General features: G+C 38.0%; 1 protein-coding gene across 1 annotated transcript; it reads right to left on the reverse strand.

The window, feature by feature from the left end:
• Positions 1-8855: 8855 nt before the first annotated feature.
• LOC108497106 (E3 ubiquitin-protein ligase HERC2-like) lies at positions 8856-16658 on the reverse strand. Its single transcript, XM_017814857.1, has 10 exons — positions 16535-16658; positions 15349-15462; positions 13748-13999; positions 12649-12842; positions 11914-12114; positions 11058-11286; positions 10859-10983; positions 10285-10463; positions 9156-9340; positions 8856-8902 (listed from the first exon to the last, which is right to left on the reverse strand). Exons 1-10 carry the CDS (start codon positions 16656-16658, stop codon positions 8856-8858), a joined length of 1650 nt encoding a protein of 549 aa, XP_017670346.1.
• Between the last annotated feature and the right edge of the window lie 1367 nt (positions 16659-18025).

Raw genomic sequence — 18025 nt, forward strand, 5'->3', positions numbered from 1 at the left:
GCTGACCTTATAGCTGCTAAGTTAGGCTGATGTGTTGTGAGAGCTGCAAAAACCTAGCTGCAGAAAACCCATGCTACCAATAATTTGAAGAGACAGAAACCATTACTTTCCTCTGTTATTTTCTTTCCTTCAAAAAACCTTTATTTCCCTTTACTTGCAGTCTCTTTGTCCTGCTTTTCTGTGTCAGCTGGTGATCAAGACCTGTCCTAGCATCTAGGAAACTACCTCTTAGAGCAGCAGTTTATGTATGCTGATTTATCTTGGAAGTGGTTAAACCTTATGAGAATTTTCTAAAAGACTCTTTGTTTCAAATCAGATTAGGTCATTAGCAAAGGAGATTGTGTTGCATTATGGCATCATAATTATAAGTGAAGGTTGGAATTCAGAACTTGGAAAACAATTTCATGCTATTCTGAAAATACCAGCTTGGGACCAGTGGCAGGAAATTAACACAAATAAAACTAATAGATGTAAAATAAGTGATGAATATCCACATTTTAAATTTATATTACCACTTTTAAATGAGAAATGTGGTGTTTTCATGTTTGTTGCAGTGGGCTCCTTAGCACTAGTTCAACTTGCTGGACTATAACAAAACAAAAAACAAACAAAAAAGAAATTTCTCCTGAGGTGAAAAATAAATTTAAAAAAAAAAGTAAAAAAGTCTGAAAAAGATAATTTCAGACATTAGAATTTCTGTAAAGTCCAAATTATGGCTTAGAGTTGTAAAAGGAAAATACAACAGAGAATGAGGCCCTCATGCATGTATTCAGCTCTTCATTATTCAGTGAGCTGAAATCCTCCTGACCCCAAATGATGAAGGTATGGAGGTCACTGCAGAAACTTTCCAGGGTCAGCGAAGCTTATTAACCCTGGCTCATCACTTCCCTTGCTAGAGTCAGCATGGCTGCTCTGAAACCTCATTGAGGCTCCTTGCTCTGAACCCAAGTACTCCAGCAGCAGGGCTTATTATGTTGAACAGAGAAGTAGCCTGGGCCTGGGGTTCCCATAGGGCTAAGCCAGTCTGATAACCATCCTGTAACTGGAGGATCAGTGGGCCTGTGTAGTTGGCTTGTCTAGAGATAACAGCTCTTCCTGAACTTGGTGTCCTTCCAAGCGAAATTACTGAAATGTCTCTGAAGCTCAGAACATTCCACATATTTAAAAAAACAGGCTGCCTTTAGCGTCAGAACATCCATTTTTGTATGGCGTTTATCTCACTTAATAGTGTTGCCTGGCCCAAGGAGTACTTGTAGCTTGAGAATGGCTAAAAAATGTTATCAAAATTAAGTAATTTCTGTAAGTCTCTTAGAATATAAAAGCTTTCAGATGCAGAGTGTTACATTACAAACAATTGAGCCCATTCTAGAAAATAGGTTTAAAAGCATTTCTCTTCAGAACAGAGATTAGGCATATGCCTAAACTGGATTTGTTCTGATAAAATGCCTCAAAGAGGAGTACTTTTTTCATTAGGATTTAAATGTTGAAGACAGAATCACAGGATCACAGAATCCGTAAGGTTGGAAAAGACCTCTAAAATCGTCAAGTCCAGCCATTAACCTTACACTGATGTGTTTACCACCAAACCATATCTCCAAGTGCCACAGCAACATTGCTTCATGTTTCAACGTCTGTTAAAATTCAGCTACTATATTTCAATCCTTCAGCTATCATTTAAGAAGAATCATAGCATCCTTAACAAATAATGACATTTCATATAAAATATATGTAAGATCTGGTGACTTAATGGAGACAAGTCAGAGACTCCTGAAGTAACAGAAGCCACTAGGGAAATATCTAATGTTCCACTAGGAAGGCAACAGGGACAACAGCCCAGCTGAAGTGTCTTTACACCAAATCATGCAGCATGGGCAACAAACAGGAGGAGCTAGAAGCCATCATGATGCTGGATAGCTATGATCTTGTTGCCATTACTGAAACTTGATGGGACGAATGTCATTTGTCACGGGAGTGTCAATAGCTAGAGGATGTTCAGAGGAGAAGGGAAAGGAAGGAGAAGCGGAAGAGTTGCCCTCTACAAGAGGTGAATTGAGTGTGAAGAATTGTCTCTGAAGAGCAACCAATAGCAGATCTAAAGCCTGAGCATAAAAATAAAATACCAAGGCAACAAAGGGAACCTCATAGTTGGTGTCTACTGCTGATGGTGTCAGGCTGCCTGATCAAGGGGAGCCTATTGATGAATCTTCTTGCTCCAGGTTCAGGAGTCATCACAGTCGCAGGCTCTCATCCTACTGGGGGACTTCAATCACTCTAACATCAGCTGGGAAAGTATCACAGTTAGTTGTAGGCCATCTAGGAGACTCCTGGAATGCATGGTCCTACCAGAGAGTATGCAATACTGGATCCAATGGTCACCAGTGGAAGCAATCAGGGACATCAAAATTGGATGCAGCCTGGGCTGCAGTGATCATGCACTGGTGGAGTTTGCAGTCCTAAGAGACAGGGGTCAGGTAAGGAGTAAAGTTAGGCTCCTGAACTTTAGGAAAGTAGACTTCCAGGTCTTCAAGGAGTTAGTCAGTAGGATCCCCTGGAAGACTGCCCTCAGGGTCAAGGGAGAGGAGCAGAGATGTCAGACCTTTAAGGAAGTTATCCATAGAGCGCAAGTATTAGCAATCCCCAGGAGTAAGAAATAGGGCAAGAAAGACAGGAGACTAGCATGGCTGAGTAGGGAACTACTGGTAAAACTAGGGAAAGAAGCAAATGCACAGGCAGTGGAAACAAGGACAGGTAACCTTGGAAGGGTATAGAGATGAAGTTCGATTGTGTAGGGATACAGTGAGGAAGGCCAAGGTGAAGCTGGAACTGAACCTGGCAAGGGATGCAAAGAATAACAAGAAAGGCTTCTACAGGTATGTCATCCATAAAAGAAAGGTCAAAACTCCTGATAAACAATGCTATCAAACTGGTAATCATGGATGAGGTACTCAACAACTTTTTTGCCTCAGTTTTCAATGGCAACCTCTCTTCCTACACCTCTCAAGTGGATAAAGAGCAGGAGAGGAATAGGGAAGTAAAGTGCCTCCCACTGTAGGTAAAGATCAACTTCATGACCACCTGAGGAACCTGAATGTATGTAAGTCTAAGGGACTCAGTGAGATGCATCCCTGAGTCCTGAGGTAATTTGCTGATGCAGTTGCCCAGCCACTCTCCATATTAGAAAACTCATGGCAGTCAGGTGAAGCCCCAGGTAACTGGAAAAAGGGAAACATGGTACCCATCTTTGAAAAGAGTAGGAAGGAGGAGCCTGGGAACTGTCAGTCTCAACTCTGTGCCTGGAAAGACCATGAAACAGATCCTCCTAGAAGCTGTGCTAAGAGTCATGGAGAACAGGGAGGTGATTCAGGACAGCCAGCATGACTTCAGCAAGGAGGAGTCCTGTCTGACCAACCTAGTGGCCTTCTATGGTGGAGTCACTACATCAATGGACAAGGGAGGGGCTACAGATGTCATTCATCTGGACTTTTGTAAAGCCTATGACACGGTCCCCCACAACATCCTTCTCTCCGTATTGGAAAGAGATGGATTTGATAGGTGGACTGTTAGACAGATAAGGAATTTGTTGGACAGTCACATCCAGACGATAGTAGTCAATGGCTCAGAGTTCTGATAGACATCAGTAACAGTCCCTTGGGGTCTGTCTTGGGACTACTGTTATTAAATATCTTCATTAATGACCTAGATTATGTCATTAATGTATTTAATGTATTTAATGTCATAACATCATTTAATGTCATGTAATGTATTTAATATCATAATGTCATTATGTAATTAATGTCATTAATGGCAAGGGATCAAGTGCACCATCAGCAAATTTGCAGGTGACATCAAGCTGAGTCGTGCAGTTGACACACCTGAAGGATGGGATGCCATCTAGAGGGACCCGGGCAAACTTGAGAAGTAGGCACATGGGAATCTCACGCAGTTTAACAAGACCAAGTGCAAGGTGCTGCCCCAGACTCTGGTATCAGTACAGGCTGGGGGACAGACAGATCAAGAGCAGCCCTGCTGAGAAAGACTTGGGGGTGCTGGTGGGTGCTTGGAGAGGCTGGACATGAGCCGGTAGTGTGTGCTTTCAGCCCAGAAGGCCCATTGTGTCCTGGGTAGGACGAGGGAGGGAATTCTGCTCCTCCACTCTGATGAGATCCCACCTGGAGTGCTGCATCCACTTCTAGGGTCCCCAGAACCAGAAGGACATCCTGTGTTGAAGAGCCACCAAGTTCATTAGAGGGATGGAGCACCTCTTCTATGAGGAAAGGCTGAGAGAATTGTGATTGTTCAGCCTGGAAAAAAGAAGAGTTGAGAGTGACCTAATTGTGGCTTTCCAGTACTTAAACAGAGTAGGAAAGAGGGAGGGAAACTATAAACAACAGTGTGTAGTGACAGAACAAGGGGGAATAGTTTCAAAGTGAAAGAGATTAGGTTAAGTTTGGAAGAAAATTAGATTAGGAAGAAATTCTTTATTGTGAGGGTAGTGAGGCACTGAAACAGGTTGTCCATAGGAGTTGTGGATGCCCCATCCCTGGAAGTGTTCAAGATCAGGTTGGATGGGGCTCTGAACAAACTGGTCTAGTGAAAGGTGTCACTGCACACAGAATGGGGGTTGGAGCTAGATGATCTTTAAAGATCTCTCTAACCCAGCACCTTCTATGATTCTATGACTCCAAATAGTTGATTACTGCTAGTTTTTTTCACAGACTAGGGATACTATATAAGAAATTAATTGCACCTCTATATGACATTATCAAAACTTTCTCTAAATACATTTAGATAGATATGAATTCCCACTTGTTTGCAAAAAGTTAAATATGAGTGAAAATATTTTTATATTACATATCAGTGAGATGCACTAATAGAAATTCATTTCATGAAAGAATCTGTTTACCCCAGGCATTAGCATATGCCATTATATTTAACTGATGAGAAGGAAAGAGTAAAAAAAAACTTTTATACAAGACTTGAATTTCTTTTACTGAAATGACTGAATCACATTGTAAATAACATTTATAACATTATTTACAATGTTGAAACCTTAACACTTGATCTGCTTAGTGCAGATGATATACTTGGGTTTGTTTTCTAAAGAGCTTTCCATACTGTTCTAGTTTGAGGAGGAGAGCTTGGATACATCCTGAAGCATGACCTCCAGGAAAAGCCAGAAGTAGACCTCTGCTTCACAAAATTCCTTTGAAATAAATTTACACCTTGGAACTGAAGATTTTTAAACAGTCAAATAACTCAGGACAAGAGTTTCTTCTTAATTCATCAAGACATTGGAAAAAGGCAGCCCAAAGCAAGATGTTTTGTACTGTATCATTTGCATAAATCTTCAAATTTTGTTTGGAGCTTTTTTATTAGTACTATCATACCTAAAAACTAAAATATGATATATTGTCAGATAATACTGAACTATAATTTTTCACAAGAATAGAATAAAACAAATTCAAAATCATGCTTCTAAGTGCTTCTCTATATATCAAGATATAAAGGGATCATAAAGCAATCAGCAGCAGAAAATCCTGCAGATAAAATGTGTCATAGAACAATACCACCTGTAAAAGGAGATATAAGATTTCTCAGAATAGCTGATATCTGACAGCATTTAGTATAGTGAACACGCATCATTTAATCTAAAGAGCATTCAAAGTATTTGTTGGCTTAGCATTTGTCCCTGCATGAGAAGTCATCTAAAGGGCCAAAAATCCTTGTGTATGGATATCAGAAAAAATCTTTAGCTCTAGAAAGGAGAGAGCAGCAAGCCTGTGTCTTACAAGTAGTACAAAACTGTGCTCCAGAATTAAAATTTTATGCAGTATGTAGAGCCCTGAGAGTAAAATAAGTCACTCAATACTTGACTGAATATACCTTCAGCTTCTGAAGCTTTAGAGTGCGGCTGAACCGCAATAATTCAATTCCTCTAAGAATTCTGTACCTCTGGCAAAAAAAAAAATATTTCAAATTATTCTTGAAAGAAACTGTTGAAGAGTACTGAGTAGATAGGTGATTAGGGAGTTCACTCTACACAATGGAGAAATTCTTAGAACCTATTTTGGTCAGTTGAGAGTAATATTTCCCAGATCAGATCAATGAAGCAGGAAGAAAAGAAAAAGTGTCCAATGTGAGTGTCCAATGAAAAATGAGGAGGCTTCTTCCTTTCACATCTTAAGTTAGAGAAACTTTCCCTAAGGATCAATAAGTAAATAATCAAAGTCCAGCAAGTCAAAAAAATAAAATGAAATATAGTTAAATAAGAGTTTTATATAGAAAAAACCCTCAATTTTTTTTCCATTGATCCTTCAAGTTTGTGGTTTCTAGTAAGACAAACTTGTTTTGAATCTCAGACATCAGTAAATGAGGAACATGTCAATTAGTTTCACACAGTTGTTAAGATCCAATTATTGAGAGATGCCTCTGCCTGAATTAAGGTGCAAATGAGACCGTATGCCAAAGTCAACAGTACTGATTTTATTTAAGAATGAATTTGAGGTAAACAGATAGAAAGAAATGGAAAAGAGGAGAGAGACAGACAGATCAAGCAGAAGATAGTCATCACGTGTTGTAGTCCTAATGATCCTTCTTCACCCTGGACTTCTCGGTGGTGAAGGTCCTTAAGTTGTTCAAAACTTTTCAATCTTTATACATTTTAGCAACAAAAGGAATTAATGCTCATTAGCTACACAGTTCTCTAATGCTAATTAGTCCACATGCTCAGTCTTTCTTTTCTTTTGAGGCACTGGGTTGCTTGGGTTGATGGGCTGTGAGTTGGTGGCCATGATCTCCCCCTACTGGAATTTCCTTTTACACAGTTGGAACTGATTTCAGCACAGTTGCCGAGTTTTCTTTCCTTTTGGCCCATAAACTCTGCATTCTTTGTGTACATTATCAATGATACATTCTTCTCCCCAAGCTTTGTTAACCTCTCCCTAGGCCTGAGGTAACACCCAGACAGTAGAACCACCTTTATCTTATCTACAGTCCAAGTTCCAGATATCCATAGAGTAATATCGGGGGGGGGGGGGGATGGGTGTGCTTCAGTGGTCATTGGTGGTCGCAGCTTACAGCTGTCCCACAATTTAGAATGATCTTTCTTTGACTGGTGATATGTGTATGAGCAGGTGCTTCTTTACAGAGTTTGCCATAACGGGAATTTTTGTCTGGATGTGTTACCTAGGATGTGCTAACCAGATCTCATCTCTGCCAGGTCTAGAATTAGCGCCATCCTGTCCCATCTCATGGCAAAATCCTTCTGTGATCTTAGCAGTGTTTGAGACAGGCAGCTGTGCTCTTTAAGTCTTTATAACAGTCACTTTTCCTTACTAGTAGATCTGCGTCAGTTACAGTCTTTGAAGAGAAAGAGATTGGAAAAAAAACCATTAAAACTACACTTTTATAGACAAAATGAAATGTAATATGATAAAAAAATAGTAATAAAATGAAAATGCTCAACTACTATGAATAGAAAAGGAGGTATAGGCTGCTGCCACATTTGCTAAAGCGTGAGAAATTTAAGAATGTAGGCTGTTGCATAGAGAAAATTTTTTTGTGGCTCTTTTGAAACATGAAGTAATAATCTGAATTTCTATTTTAAATCTAGTCCATGAAATAAGGAGGAAACATGAGGGAGTACAGGGCAAATGTAATTAATAACTTGAAATATAGAGGATGGGAAAGAGTTGAATTTTCTAGTAAACAATAGTTGCAGAGTCTCAATATGTCTGAAACTTGGATTAGGCTCTGCACTTAGGTAAGTCATAGGTTTCTGCCTTACAGGTCTGCCAAAAGAGAAGGGCTTACTGGAATAAATTCTTTTTCTTAGGTTTTGGTACTTCAGTGATGTCATGACTAATTCCGTTGGATAAGCTTACTAGTAGAAGAGGACCTTTATACGAGGTCCAAATTTTATTTTTTTTCCCACGAGACAACACAGACCACAGTGAGAGCTGCCAGAGAGACAAGCAAGACAAATTAGTCATATGGAGCCTGCAGAAGCTGCTCCTGATATCCTCAGTACTGCTGCATCGTGTTGCTGTCTGCAATGGCTCACTTTCCTGAAAGTAAAGAAGGTAATTAAATAGCATTTAGAGTAGCATTTTATAATGTAGATTATAACAGGAAAAAGAAAATAGGTGCAGTTAGCTCAGACAGTGGAGATTGGAGAACGTTGACATCTGGAGTAGTTTCTGCTTTCTGCTGAAGACAATTTTAGTTACCTCTTAGGACCAAATTCAAGAGAAAATTAGAGTGTGAATTCAAACCATATATGAATGTTACACAGAGGAATACTTGGACGAATGCTGCTTCCCAGCCCCCTTTAAATTAGTTTCCTTTTTAAATAGCTATGTGATGTCTGAGTCTAAAATTATTAATTGAAATAAGATATGAAAGCAGAGACATTGCATCTAGTAATAACTCTGCCTTCCAGCTCTTTTGGCAAAGGAAAAAAAAATTGCAGCTTGAATTAAATCGAGGTTGTTCCCTTCATAACTGTAAATTAAACAATTCTGACAAAGTACAGATACCAAAACCACTGACAAAGCAAATTCTGGGCAGATATCACATACCTACCAGCTCTGCCAAAATGAAAAAGAACAAAGTTGCTTATCCTAATTTATGTAGAAAACTAAAACTGAACAACTACTGAAAGATTAGGAATTAAAGTGTTAAGAAGTCCAAACATTTCTAAAATGGTAGAAAAGGTGTTCTTCACGTTCTAAGATCTTGGGCTTTTGTTAACAATTTTCTGATTTATTGATTACTGTCCTCATCTCCTCAGATGGTAAGATCGATGGAGAGATAGACAACAGGTTAGCTAAGGCATATAGTGCTTTTNACAGGCTTCAAAAACTTTCAAACTCTTCTGAAACGATGCCACTCAGTACTAGCACTAATTTAAGAAACCACATATTTTTAAAAATTTATGGCAAGTTTATTATCTAGACCCTTTTATCTAACAGAAAACAATTTAAATAAACTACTTTCCAACACCGTTCAGACAGACTCAGCAACTAGGCTGATAAATGAGACAAGAAGATAAATTAAAGTAACAAACTGGTATTCTGTAAAAGTTATTATATAAATCTGTGGGGAAAGGGTAGGGTTTTTTGGTTTGGTTTGGTTTTTTTTAAACAATAACTTACTGTATGTATTAGGGACCTGTCCAACACAATCTGCTGGGTAAAGTTTACTAACAAGCAGACGCTGAAAACGGAGTAACAGATCCAGAGAAGCAGATCTCTCCTTGCTATAAAGTTCTTGGTCCATGCAGGAAGAAATGCGACGAGCAACATCTTTTAGTTTGGCTATCGTCTGTGAAGCTATGTTCCTAAATGGTATAAGAGTATCATAAAGGGAGCTCAGAGTGAGGACAGTCCACAGAAACATAAGTTAAGCTTTTGCTAAAATTTCACACAAATATGTAAGAAATCTATGCAAAGTTTCTTCATAGAATGTTCACTTCTTCACACTGTAGTACTCAAAAAGTCAGTGGTTTTGTGGATACAATTTGTTTAAAGGGATTCGTAAAATACCAAGTTTGTGTATTTTGTCATCACCCACTACAAAACAGTCTGACAATTTTCACTGAAAGGCTGCAATGAACGCCATGACAATACATAACTCAAAACAGTCTCAGTATTGATTAAATTACATGGTTGCCATCACAATTAAGTGAAAAAGCACAATAAATTTCTTGGTAAACTCATAATTACTTCCTGCTTATACATGCTACATGTTAAATACTCCTCTAGCTGACATAAAGAAGCTTTGTTCTCAGCACACTATTGGTTATGCATTCACAACTCTGAGTCGAGAATTTAAAATTCAGGTTTCTTCCCCACTTACAGCTCCAGATACAGTCTCCTTGAAGCAAAATATTCAGTTCTAAACAAACAGGGCAAAACATTCAGTTCTAAATAAATTCATGGTGATTCTCCTACTTTGTAAGGACAGGCTTTTGAACAATTGTCCTATATTTGGTACAAAAACTTTCAGACTAAAGGAATAAGTACTAAAATCCATTAAAGCATGGCAGTAAGTCTTTCTAAAATTGGGTAATTAAGTATAGAACATTGCTTCTTAACAAACATAAAACAGCAGAACTACAGACAAGTTAGGAGAATGTTCAATATTTTGAATTCTGAGGAGTTAAAAATGCTAACAGGAGACCTTATTTGCTAGCCAAAATTAACCATCCCTTAGTGGACTAGTTCATAAAACATCTAAATACATCTTCTGTACAAAAGACAAAGAAAACTTCCAAGCAATTACCTTAGTAACTGCTGAATTAACTGAACTAATGGTAAACTCTGTTTTCCTGCAGATTCATAGATTCCAGTATTAATAAGGTCTTTGTCCAATGGAGTTCTGCTCCTATGAAGCGTTGATGCATTTGCTTCTTGTTCATCAATTTCTTTTTCTTTCTGTGCTTCTTTTTTTGCTTCAATATCCTAAAAAACCAAATCAAGTTAAAGAAAACGTACAAACTTCCACTCTGATTACAAAACATTTTCCTAACAAGTATCCACGGTAAAAAGATCAAGTTACTTTTACCTATGCCAGAAATGAAACACTTCCTAACAGACAAAACGTGTATTGCATATTCCGTAACAACCACATGGGCACAGTTTTTTCAAAGCGATTATAATATAAAAAGAAAGGGGAAGGGAGGAATGACAGGTTGTAAAGGCAAAGAAGAGTAGAAAAACTCCACAAAACCGTGATGAAACCATTCCAATAGCTGCTGCACAGTTCACAACTGAAGGCATATTTACTCTGTATTTATAAGAGTAATAAATCCAGTACGCCACAAAAGAACCTGAACTACAAAGCTGCTGAAACACACCTGAATTTCTGCAGTGATAGCAGCATTTAGCGCAGACTCTAAGCCTCCATCAGCCATCAAGCTGCCCACCAAGAGGTCAATCATAAATCTACGTCCTGGGCTTACGTTCATTTCATTTCCTGAAACTAAGAGCAGGAGAAGCTATTAATGAACTCAAAATGCAAGCACCAAACGAATAGGTTTAAATCTCAGGACCAACCTGCACTGGGTAAGAGTGCTGAGAGCGCCCTAGCCCGCTCTTCCGCTGTTGGCAGTAACACAGACCATCCACTCTGCAGCACTGCTTGAGCAGCCGATTGCACTGTATTAAGGACCCCAGCATTGCTTGCCAACGTTACCACAGTCTGTTTCAGGCTATTGAGCAGGATACTGCCCAAACCTAAGCCAAGGCATTCTGGATCCACCTGATGACTAATGGCAGCATGAAGCTGAAAAAAAAAATGGGGGGAAGCAAATTTTAATTAAGAAAAGATATGAACTTGGCAAGGGTGGGGGAAAAGTCAATCCTGGAGCAATTGAGTAAGTTCACTGACCAAGATACAAATTTTCATCTACAAATCTAACGGATCTGGCTTCCCAAATGCATAGTACATTTAAACCAATACTCATAAATTATGAACAGTAGCTGTGAACCCTGAAGTTCTGAACTAAACCTAAAGAATAACCTAACTTGTTTCTACCTCACTACAACTATGTTAGAAAAAGCAGCACATTTTCAGTGACTGTCAGACACCAATTGAAGAGGACATTCACTCTCAGAAATGCTATTTAAAAGTCATAGAAATGTTCAAAATCTCTGAGTGGGTATACAAGGCCTATTCTATTTAGATACTGTTTTTATAGTTCATTTTTAATGAAACCCAAAAGCTGTCAACAAGAAAAAAACCACAAGCATTAGATGCCAAATTTCAGAGTAAAAGCAATAGTGTAATTATTTCACTTTTTAAAATCAATAGAAGTGTTTTAAAGCACATTAAATTTACTATTTTCATCCAAGCAATTTACTGAAAACATTTAGCTCAATGACTGCTCAATGCGTAAGAAACCGAAGGTACCTGAAGCCTCAGAAGATTTAATGTTGCCACAGCCATACACTCCTTTTCCTGAGGAGGGGGCCAGTCAGAGGATCCATCCATTCCCTCTGTCACTTGTCTTAGTAGCAGATCTAATTGCTCAAATGTCATGGGGCAAACATCCACCACAAAAGGCACCCGCAAGCCTATTGACCATTCTGAACATGATGACCAAGCAAAACTCTATAATTGAAACAAGAGACAGAGTTCCACAGTTAGTTATTTCCTAAATACAAGATTGCACTGATTAGAGATAGGAGTGTAAAGCTAACATCTGCCTTCAAACAGCAAGAGACAATGCAGAAATAATACCAGCACATCTGCTGAAGAGAACCCTCCACTTGCATCCTTGGAAACATACATAAAACCCTACCAACCCAGAACTCTCTTATCAAATTTTCCAAAGTGCTGGCATGCCAGCCCAGATACCTCACTATCTTTGCTGCAGGAAAGTCTGGTTGACAACTCCTCAACTGCTGTACCAGACAAAACAAAGCAGGTAAACAGCTACTTGTCAGAATACCCAACAGAGGGAAAGCTAGTCACCCCTTTTTGGCAGAAGAACTGCACAAGATTTTTTTTTTCCAAGTCTTCATTTATTTGGAATAAGAGTAAAAATAAGAAAAGTCATGCAAGCACAGAAAAAGGGATTGGGATTAGAGTACAGAACTAATCTCAGTGGGAGACAAAATCAAATAATTCAAAAATAAAACCTACCTGAGCAGGCCCACAAGCAATTCCAACTATATGCTTTGTGTCTAATCCCGGGAGAGCTGCAGGCTCTGGCTTGGTGATACGCAAAGTATCAAAATGTTGACACTGATCATTGCTCCCCCAGCTATGCACTTCGCTATCTTCAGTCAGTGCTAAACAATGGGTAGATCCAGCTGCCACATCTATCACTTTTTTTCCTGAAAGTTCAAATATTGAAAATATAACTTAAACATTACAATTATTGACAGAAAAATATCAGAGATAAGGAAAACTGCTAGTTGCAACCATACTTAACATATTATGGATGTCAAGAGCCTCACCTTTCCTCTAATAGTGGATTGGAAGAGTACAGCAAAGGATAAACCAAAGAAATATTTTAAGATTCATAAGAGATAGCTTAAGTACAAAACTTAACAAGTTTAAAAAAAAAAAAATCAACTCTGTATCTCTTCTACTTCAAAACCTTTTCAGGAAATATTTATTAAAAGATCTCCCCATCTATGATGAGAGACTGTAAAGTTATTCGTAGTCATTAGTTCAGAAACTATTTTCAATTAGATCATTCAACACATATGAATAACAATTTCAGGAAAGACAGAGAAATAAAAAATGTTTCTTCCTCATCCTCCCCCAAGAGAACCCAGGTTTCTCACAAATGAAAGAAATACTCTTCACTCTGCTACAAACTAGTCAAAAATACACAACTTCAACACTACTTGTTGTCTGTGATTTTCACTGATTCCATTCACATGCCCTAATCTAAGCATATGATATACATTTATTTGCACGACAATGCAAAAATACATGCTTTAAGTAAGCATTTCGGTGAACCTAATAAAAGAAAACCAGTAAGAATAAAGAGAACACAAGACAAGCAACATTTAAAGTAGTCATAACAGTGTCTCTAGGTCTGCTAAAATGTTAAAGGCATAAATGCAGAAATGATGGGAAACGTGCACTATTACCTTTTCCAGTGCAACCAGCATCAAATACAACCGAGTACATGGTACCAATCACACTTAAGTTTAGTTCATTTGGGTCCAGTAAAAAACTCCACCAACAGCAAAAAGAACTTTGGAATATTCCCAGCTCTGATAATTACCCTTCAAGCCTTCCAGCAGTTTGGGATATCGAACATGCTCTTCTGTCCCATGCCCAAGTCTCTGACTGTCACCTTTTCCCCAGGTGTAGACCTGGCCATCTTTGGTTAATGCAATAGAAAACTGACTCCCACAGCGAACTTTCACAATGTCCAGATCTTGAAGTTTTTCTATCAACTTGGGAGTCTTACAACCATCACTGCCTCCTCTTCCCAGTTTTCCATAATCTCCATCACCCCAAGACCACACTTGACCTTTAAATCAAGAGAAAGAAAACAAAAAATATTGCACTGCTTTTTTATGTAACGACGTTATCTGTTTTGACAAGTAAGTTCTTAAAAATCTGAGATTCTGTAAGAAGCACAATTTTTAAATTGTTTTTCAAGAATAGCAGTTACTAGTTAATTTCTAATTTTTTTGAAAAGAAGGAAGAATAAGATTTGAAAAGTTTTCATGTTGATAAAACTAAACATAAAAAGTGTAAGAAATAATATGCACTGAAAATTCATCAGTGTACTGAAAGTCCTTCTTAGAAACACATGAAGCATAGGATTTACTGTATATCAAGCAAGTTAAAAACTGCTTATTTATAAGAACTTGCAAAATCTTTTCCATATGAAACGGCCAAATTGTCTGCAAAACCTGTTTTAATTTTCATTCAAGCATTTCTCAAAATGAAACAAAGACTGCCATTGTCCTACCATGTTTTTTGAAATACACTACTAAATCTAAGTCCTGATGTAGGAACTTAGAAATAATCACACCATTTTGTACCTGCATTAAATAAAATTACGGTCCAAAAATTGAAAGCCACACATGTCCAAAAGGAAAGCCTTGTTTTACATTGTGATGCATTGTGTTCTCTACCTGCATAAGCAAGTCCCTAAGGTATTCTGATAAGCAATGGAAGCACGCAAGGCAGAGACCAAAAGGAAAAAAACTGGACAAAATCTGGGTTTCCATTTCCTTTATGAGCAAACGTTTCAGTTTTTAAATTTTGCACATCATATTAACCAGCTATATTTTGAAAGAACAACTAGCTTCTGAGAACTATCTTCTTTCTAAGGGATTACTTTGGGCATAACCTCACGTAATGAAATTTGGGCTTCGAAGCTGTCTCACCCTAGACAGCTTGCTCAGGGATGTTGGCAAGCAGAATTTCAATACAGCCTCTCTTTGGCACTTTCAATGGGCCAACACAGGCAGCTCTCCTACTCAAAATTCTGGCTGTTGTGACGACATGAGTTATTTACATTTATACAGTAATAAATAGAATGTAGACACATAAGTACATAGATGTAATATTTGTGTGTCCATTTTATATTTACATGGATATTTTAAATATATATCTCATAAAATATATATACCATTGCATACTCATAATGAACATACTGCATATCTATGCACAGAAATATATGTGCATACACTGTATGCAAAATGTATAAATGTATACATATATATCTCCCCAAAAAGAATTTCAGCTTTAAATTCTTACCAAGTTCAAGCCACTAGAAATAAGCATATCTGGAGTACGAGTATCTTCAGAATGAAAGGAAGAAAAGGTAAGCTTACTCAAAATTTTAAGTTTCACTTTGCTACTAACCATTTTCAGTAACTGCAAGGGTCTGAGCATCTCCACTCCCACAGGACACATCGATAACTTTGAGTCCTTTTAACCCCGTGACCAGCATTGGGATGGTCTGATCTTCACTGGAACCTGCAAAAACAAAGTAGTTCTATGAGAAGCAAAATCGAGAAGGCCTAGTATGTTCTTTTCTTTGTTTGTTTTTTTTTGTTTGTTTGCTTTTGGATGTTTTGTTACGTGGGTGTGGGGGCTGTTGGTATGTTTGTTTTTTTCAGATCTGAGCATCATGATTAAGTTTCCATATGGTTTCTTAGGTATCTAATAAGGATTTAGGTAAGTCATTCACTCTCGAGGAAAAAAGGCAGCGCAGAAAGAACCGTGTATTGCAGAATACACCATCTAAGGAGTCTTTCTGCTGCGCCTTTTGCAATCGGATATGTCTGTCACGTATTGGCCTCATAAGCCACCAACGTGCCTGTAGCAAATGTGGATAGAGCCTTCCCAAATCTTCGTTCGCGAAGCCTCGCCATGATGATGATGATTACTGTCCAAAGGTTCAGCTGAAGAAATAAGTAGCTGTCCTCCTGAATACAAAAGCAAGGACAAAGAGTGATATGGTAAATCTATGACAGGTTAACAAACCAATTAGCCTTACTTTAGACACAAACTAATGAAAAATAGGCAAAAACAAGTCTTAAGAAGCACCTATTGGTTTAAATAGAAATCCTCCCTGATAAGGAGGGGGAAAGAAAGAAAAATCTCTAAACTCATTCTCAATTTAAAGTGAAAAAGAACAACTCTTTCTTCTTTTCTTTCTCATTAAAATCATTGATCTCATTCCTACGTAATTTGTTATAACACCATTATAGTACAATAATGCTACTCCATGAAAGAACAGTATTGTATTATGATTTAGACAATTCAGAAGTGCTAAAGAAAGAAGGATATTAGAAAGGGGTAAAGAAGGAATAGCCTTGGGATGGAATTTCCATATGGCCTTAGTACTGTTTATGAACAGTATGAGGGAAGATGCAAAAAAAAATTATATCAAAGGCTCAGGTAGAGTGATAAGCAGACAGAGAAAACTCCTTAGAGTTCATAACAGGTCATACTGTTACTGCAAAGCACAAGGACTTAGTTACCTGTTACTGCATGATAGCTGCTGGCATCTTATCTATCTGCTTCCACATGGACCTTCATTTACCGAGTACTTCAGTCCACAGTGATGGATTGCTGCTTGGTTGGGATTTTGCAGCAACTTTCTCAGCAGGAGATGTATTTGACCTATCCAACTTTTTACATGCAGTCAAAAGATTAAGACTTTCCATAGGTGCAATGAATCTCACCTGCAGTTGCAATTTACATCAGTATTTCCATTCATTCTGTGCTTTAATCTTTAGCCAAACTCTGTTCTCTGATTTAGGGAAAGTAAACTATTTTCAGTTCACCTCTGGAGTTATATACAGTGTTAAATTTCCTCCTTGACTTGAATGGAGTCCAGTATGTTACTATATTTTGTGAAATGTCTTCCTATCAGTGTGTTTCTCAGACACTACTTTTCCCCAAAGGCACCATGATTAATATTTGATGCTTTATTTATACTTCAGGCATGCATGTAAAGGAAGACAGAAACACTACCTTTTAGCACTCACATTCTAAGATTAATGAAATACAGTAAAAGTAACAGGATGAGAGTTTATATGCATTTGGAGTTAGAATATATATTATGCAATATTATGAAGAATTTGATTGTAAAGGGGTCTTAATTAGAATTAAAGAAGCAAATCCAAGCAATTGGAAATGTTTAGTTGAACTAAAGGCAGTGTGAGAAAAAGGACACAATTGGTCAATCAGCTATGTCATGATATATACATTTTACATCCAGTGAGGAAATATGTATGTCAATGTCCTGTCTGCTCAAAAAAGATAGCATGACATTTTGATTCAAGAGAAATAAAAAAAAATGTCCCTAAGGAAAGAAAGTTGGCAACAGCTAAATACAGGACTGGAGGCTCAAGGAGTGCTTGGCCTTAACTTGTCTCTGGGACTTAAAAATAGCTCATAAGTGGTGGGATGAACATAATTTGGCTTCAAGTCTGAATAAGAAATAAAAAAAGCAAAGTTTTTTCTGTAACCACATCCTTCTAGGAAGTAGGTGACAGGCAAGGTTGCACTGTTATGACATGCTGTCTCATTTAGATCATTAAGTTCAAGAAAAGGAAGAAGCAAGAGCAGCTGAACATTGACAGAGGAATGAGTCTTAGACTACAGCTAGGGTACTGCAGGCATATATTGGGAAGGAACAGTCACAGCTACATACAAAATGAAACAGCAGTGAGCCTTTTCTGCCCACGCTGGCCACTTTGTTAATGCATGGAGTTTTCTACTTTTTGCCATTAGTAAAGTAGAAGACACTGCTGTGTTAAGCAGTATGCTTGGTTCCAGCTGCAGAGAGAGTGGAATGTTAGCAAGACTCAGAATAACTCTGCTGTCTTTGGCTAAATTTGTATTATTCTTAATACAATAATACTCTTTGTGTGTGGGTGTAGGCTGTAGTAAGGTGCCTTTTCAGAGCTGAAACTCTTTGTGAAATTTTTATGGTTAAGTCTGTTCTCCCTTGCTGTCCAGTTGAAGAACAGTGTGCAGAAGACGCATAAGATGGCTCTGCAGCATTTTCATAGGAGGATGTGGCTGA

Source organism: Lepidothrix coronata, unplaced genomic scaffold, assembly GCF_001604755.1.
Source record: "Lepidothrix coronata isolate B3197 unplaced genomic scaffold, Lepidothrix_coronata-1.0 Scaffold0, whole genome shotgun sequence".
NCBI classification, from domain to species: Eukaryota; Metazoa; Chordata; class Aves; order Passeriformes; family Pipridae; genus Lepidothrix; species Lepidothrix coronata.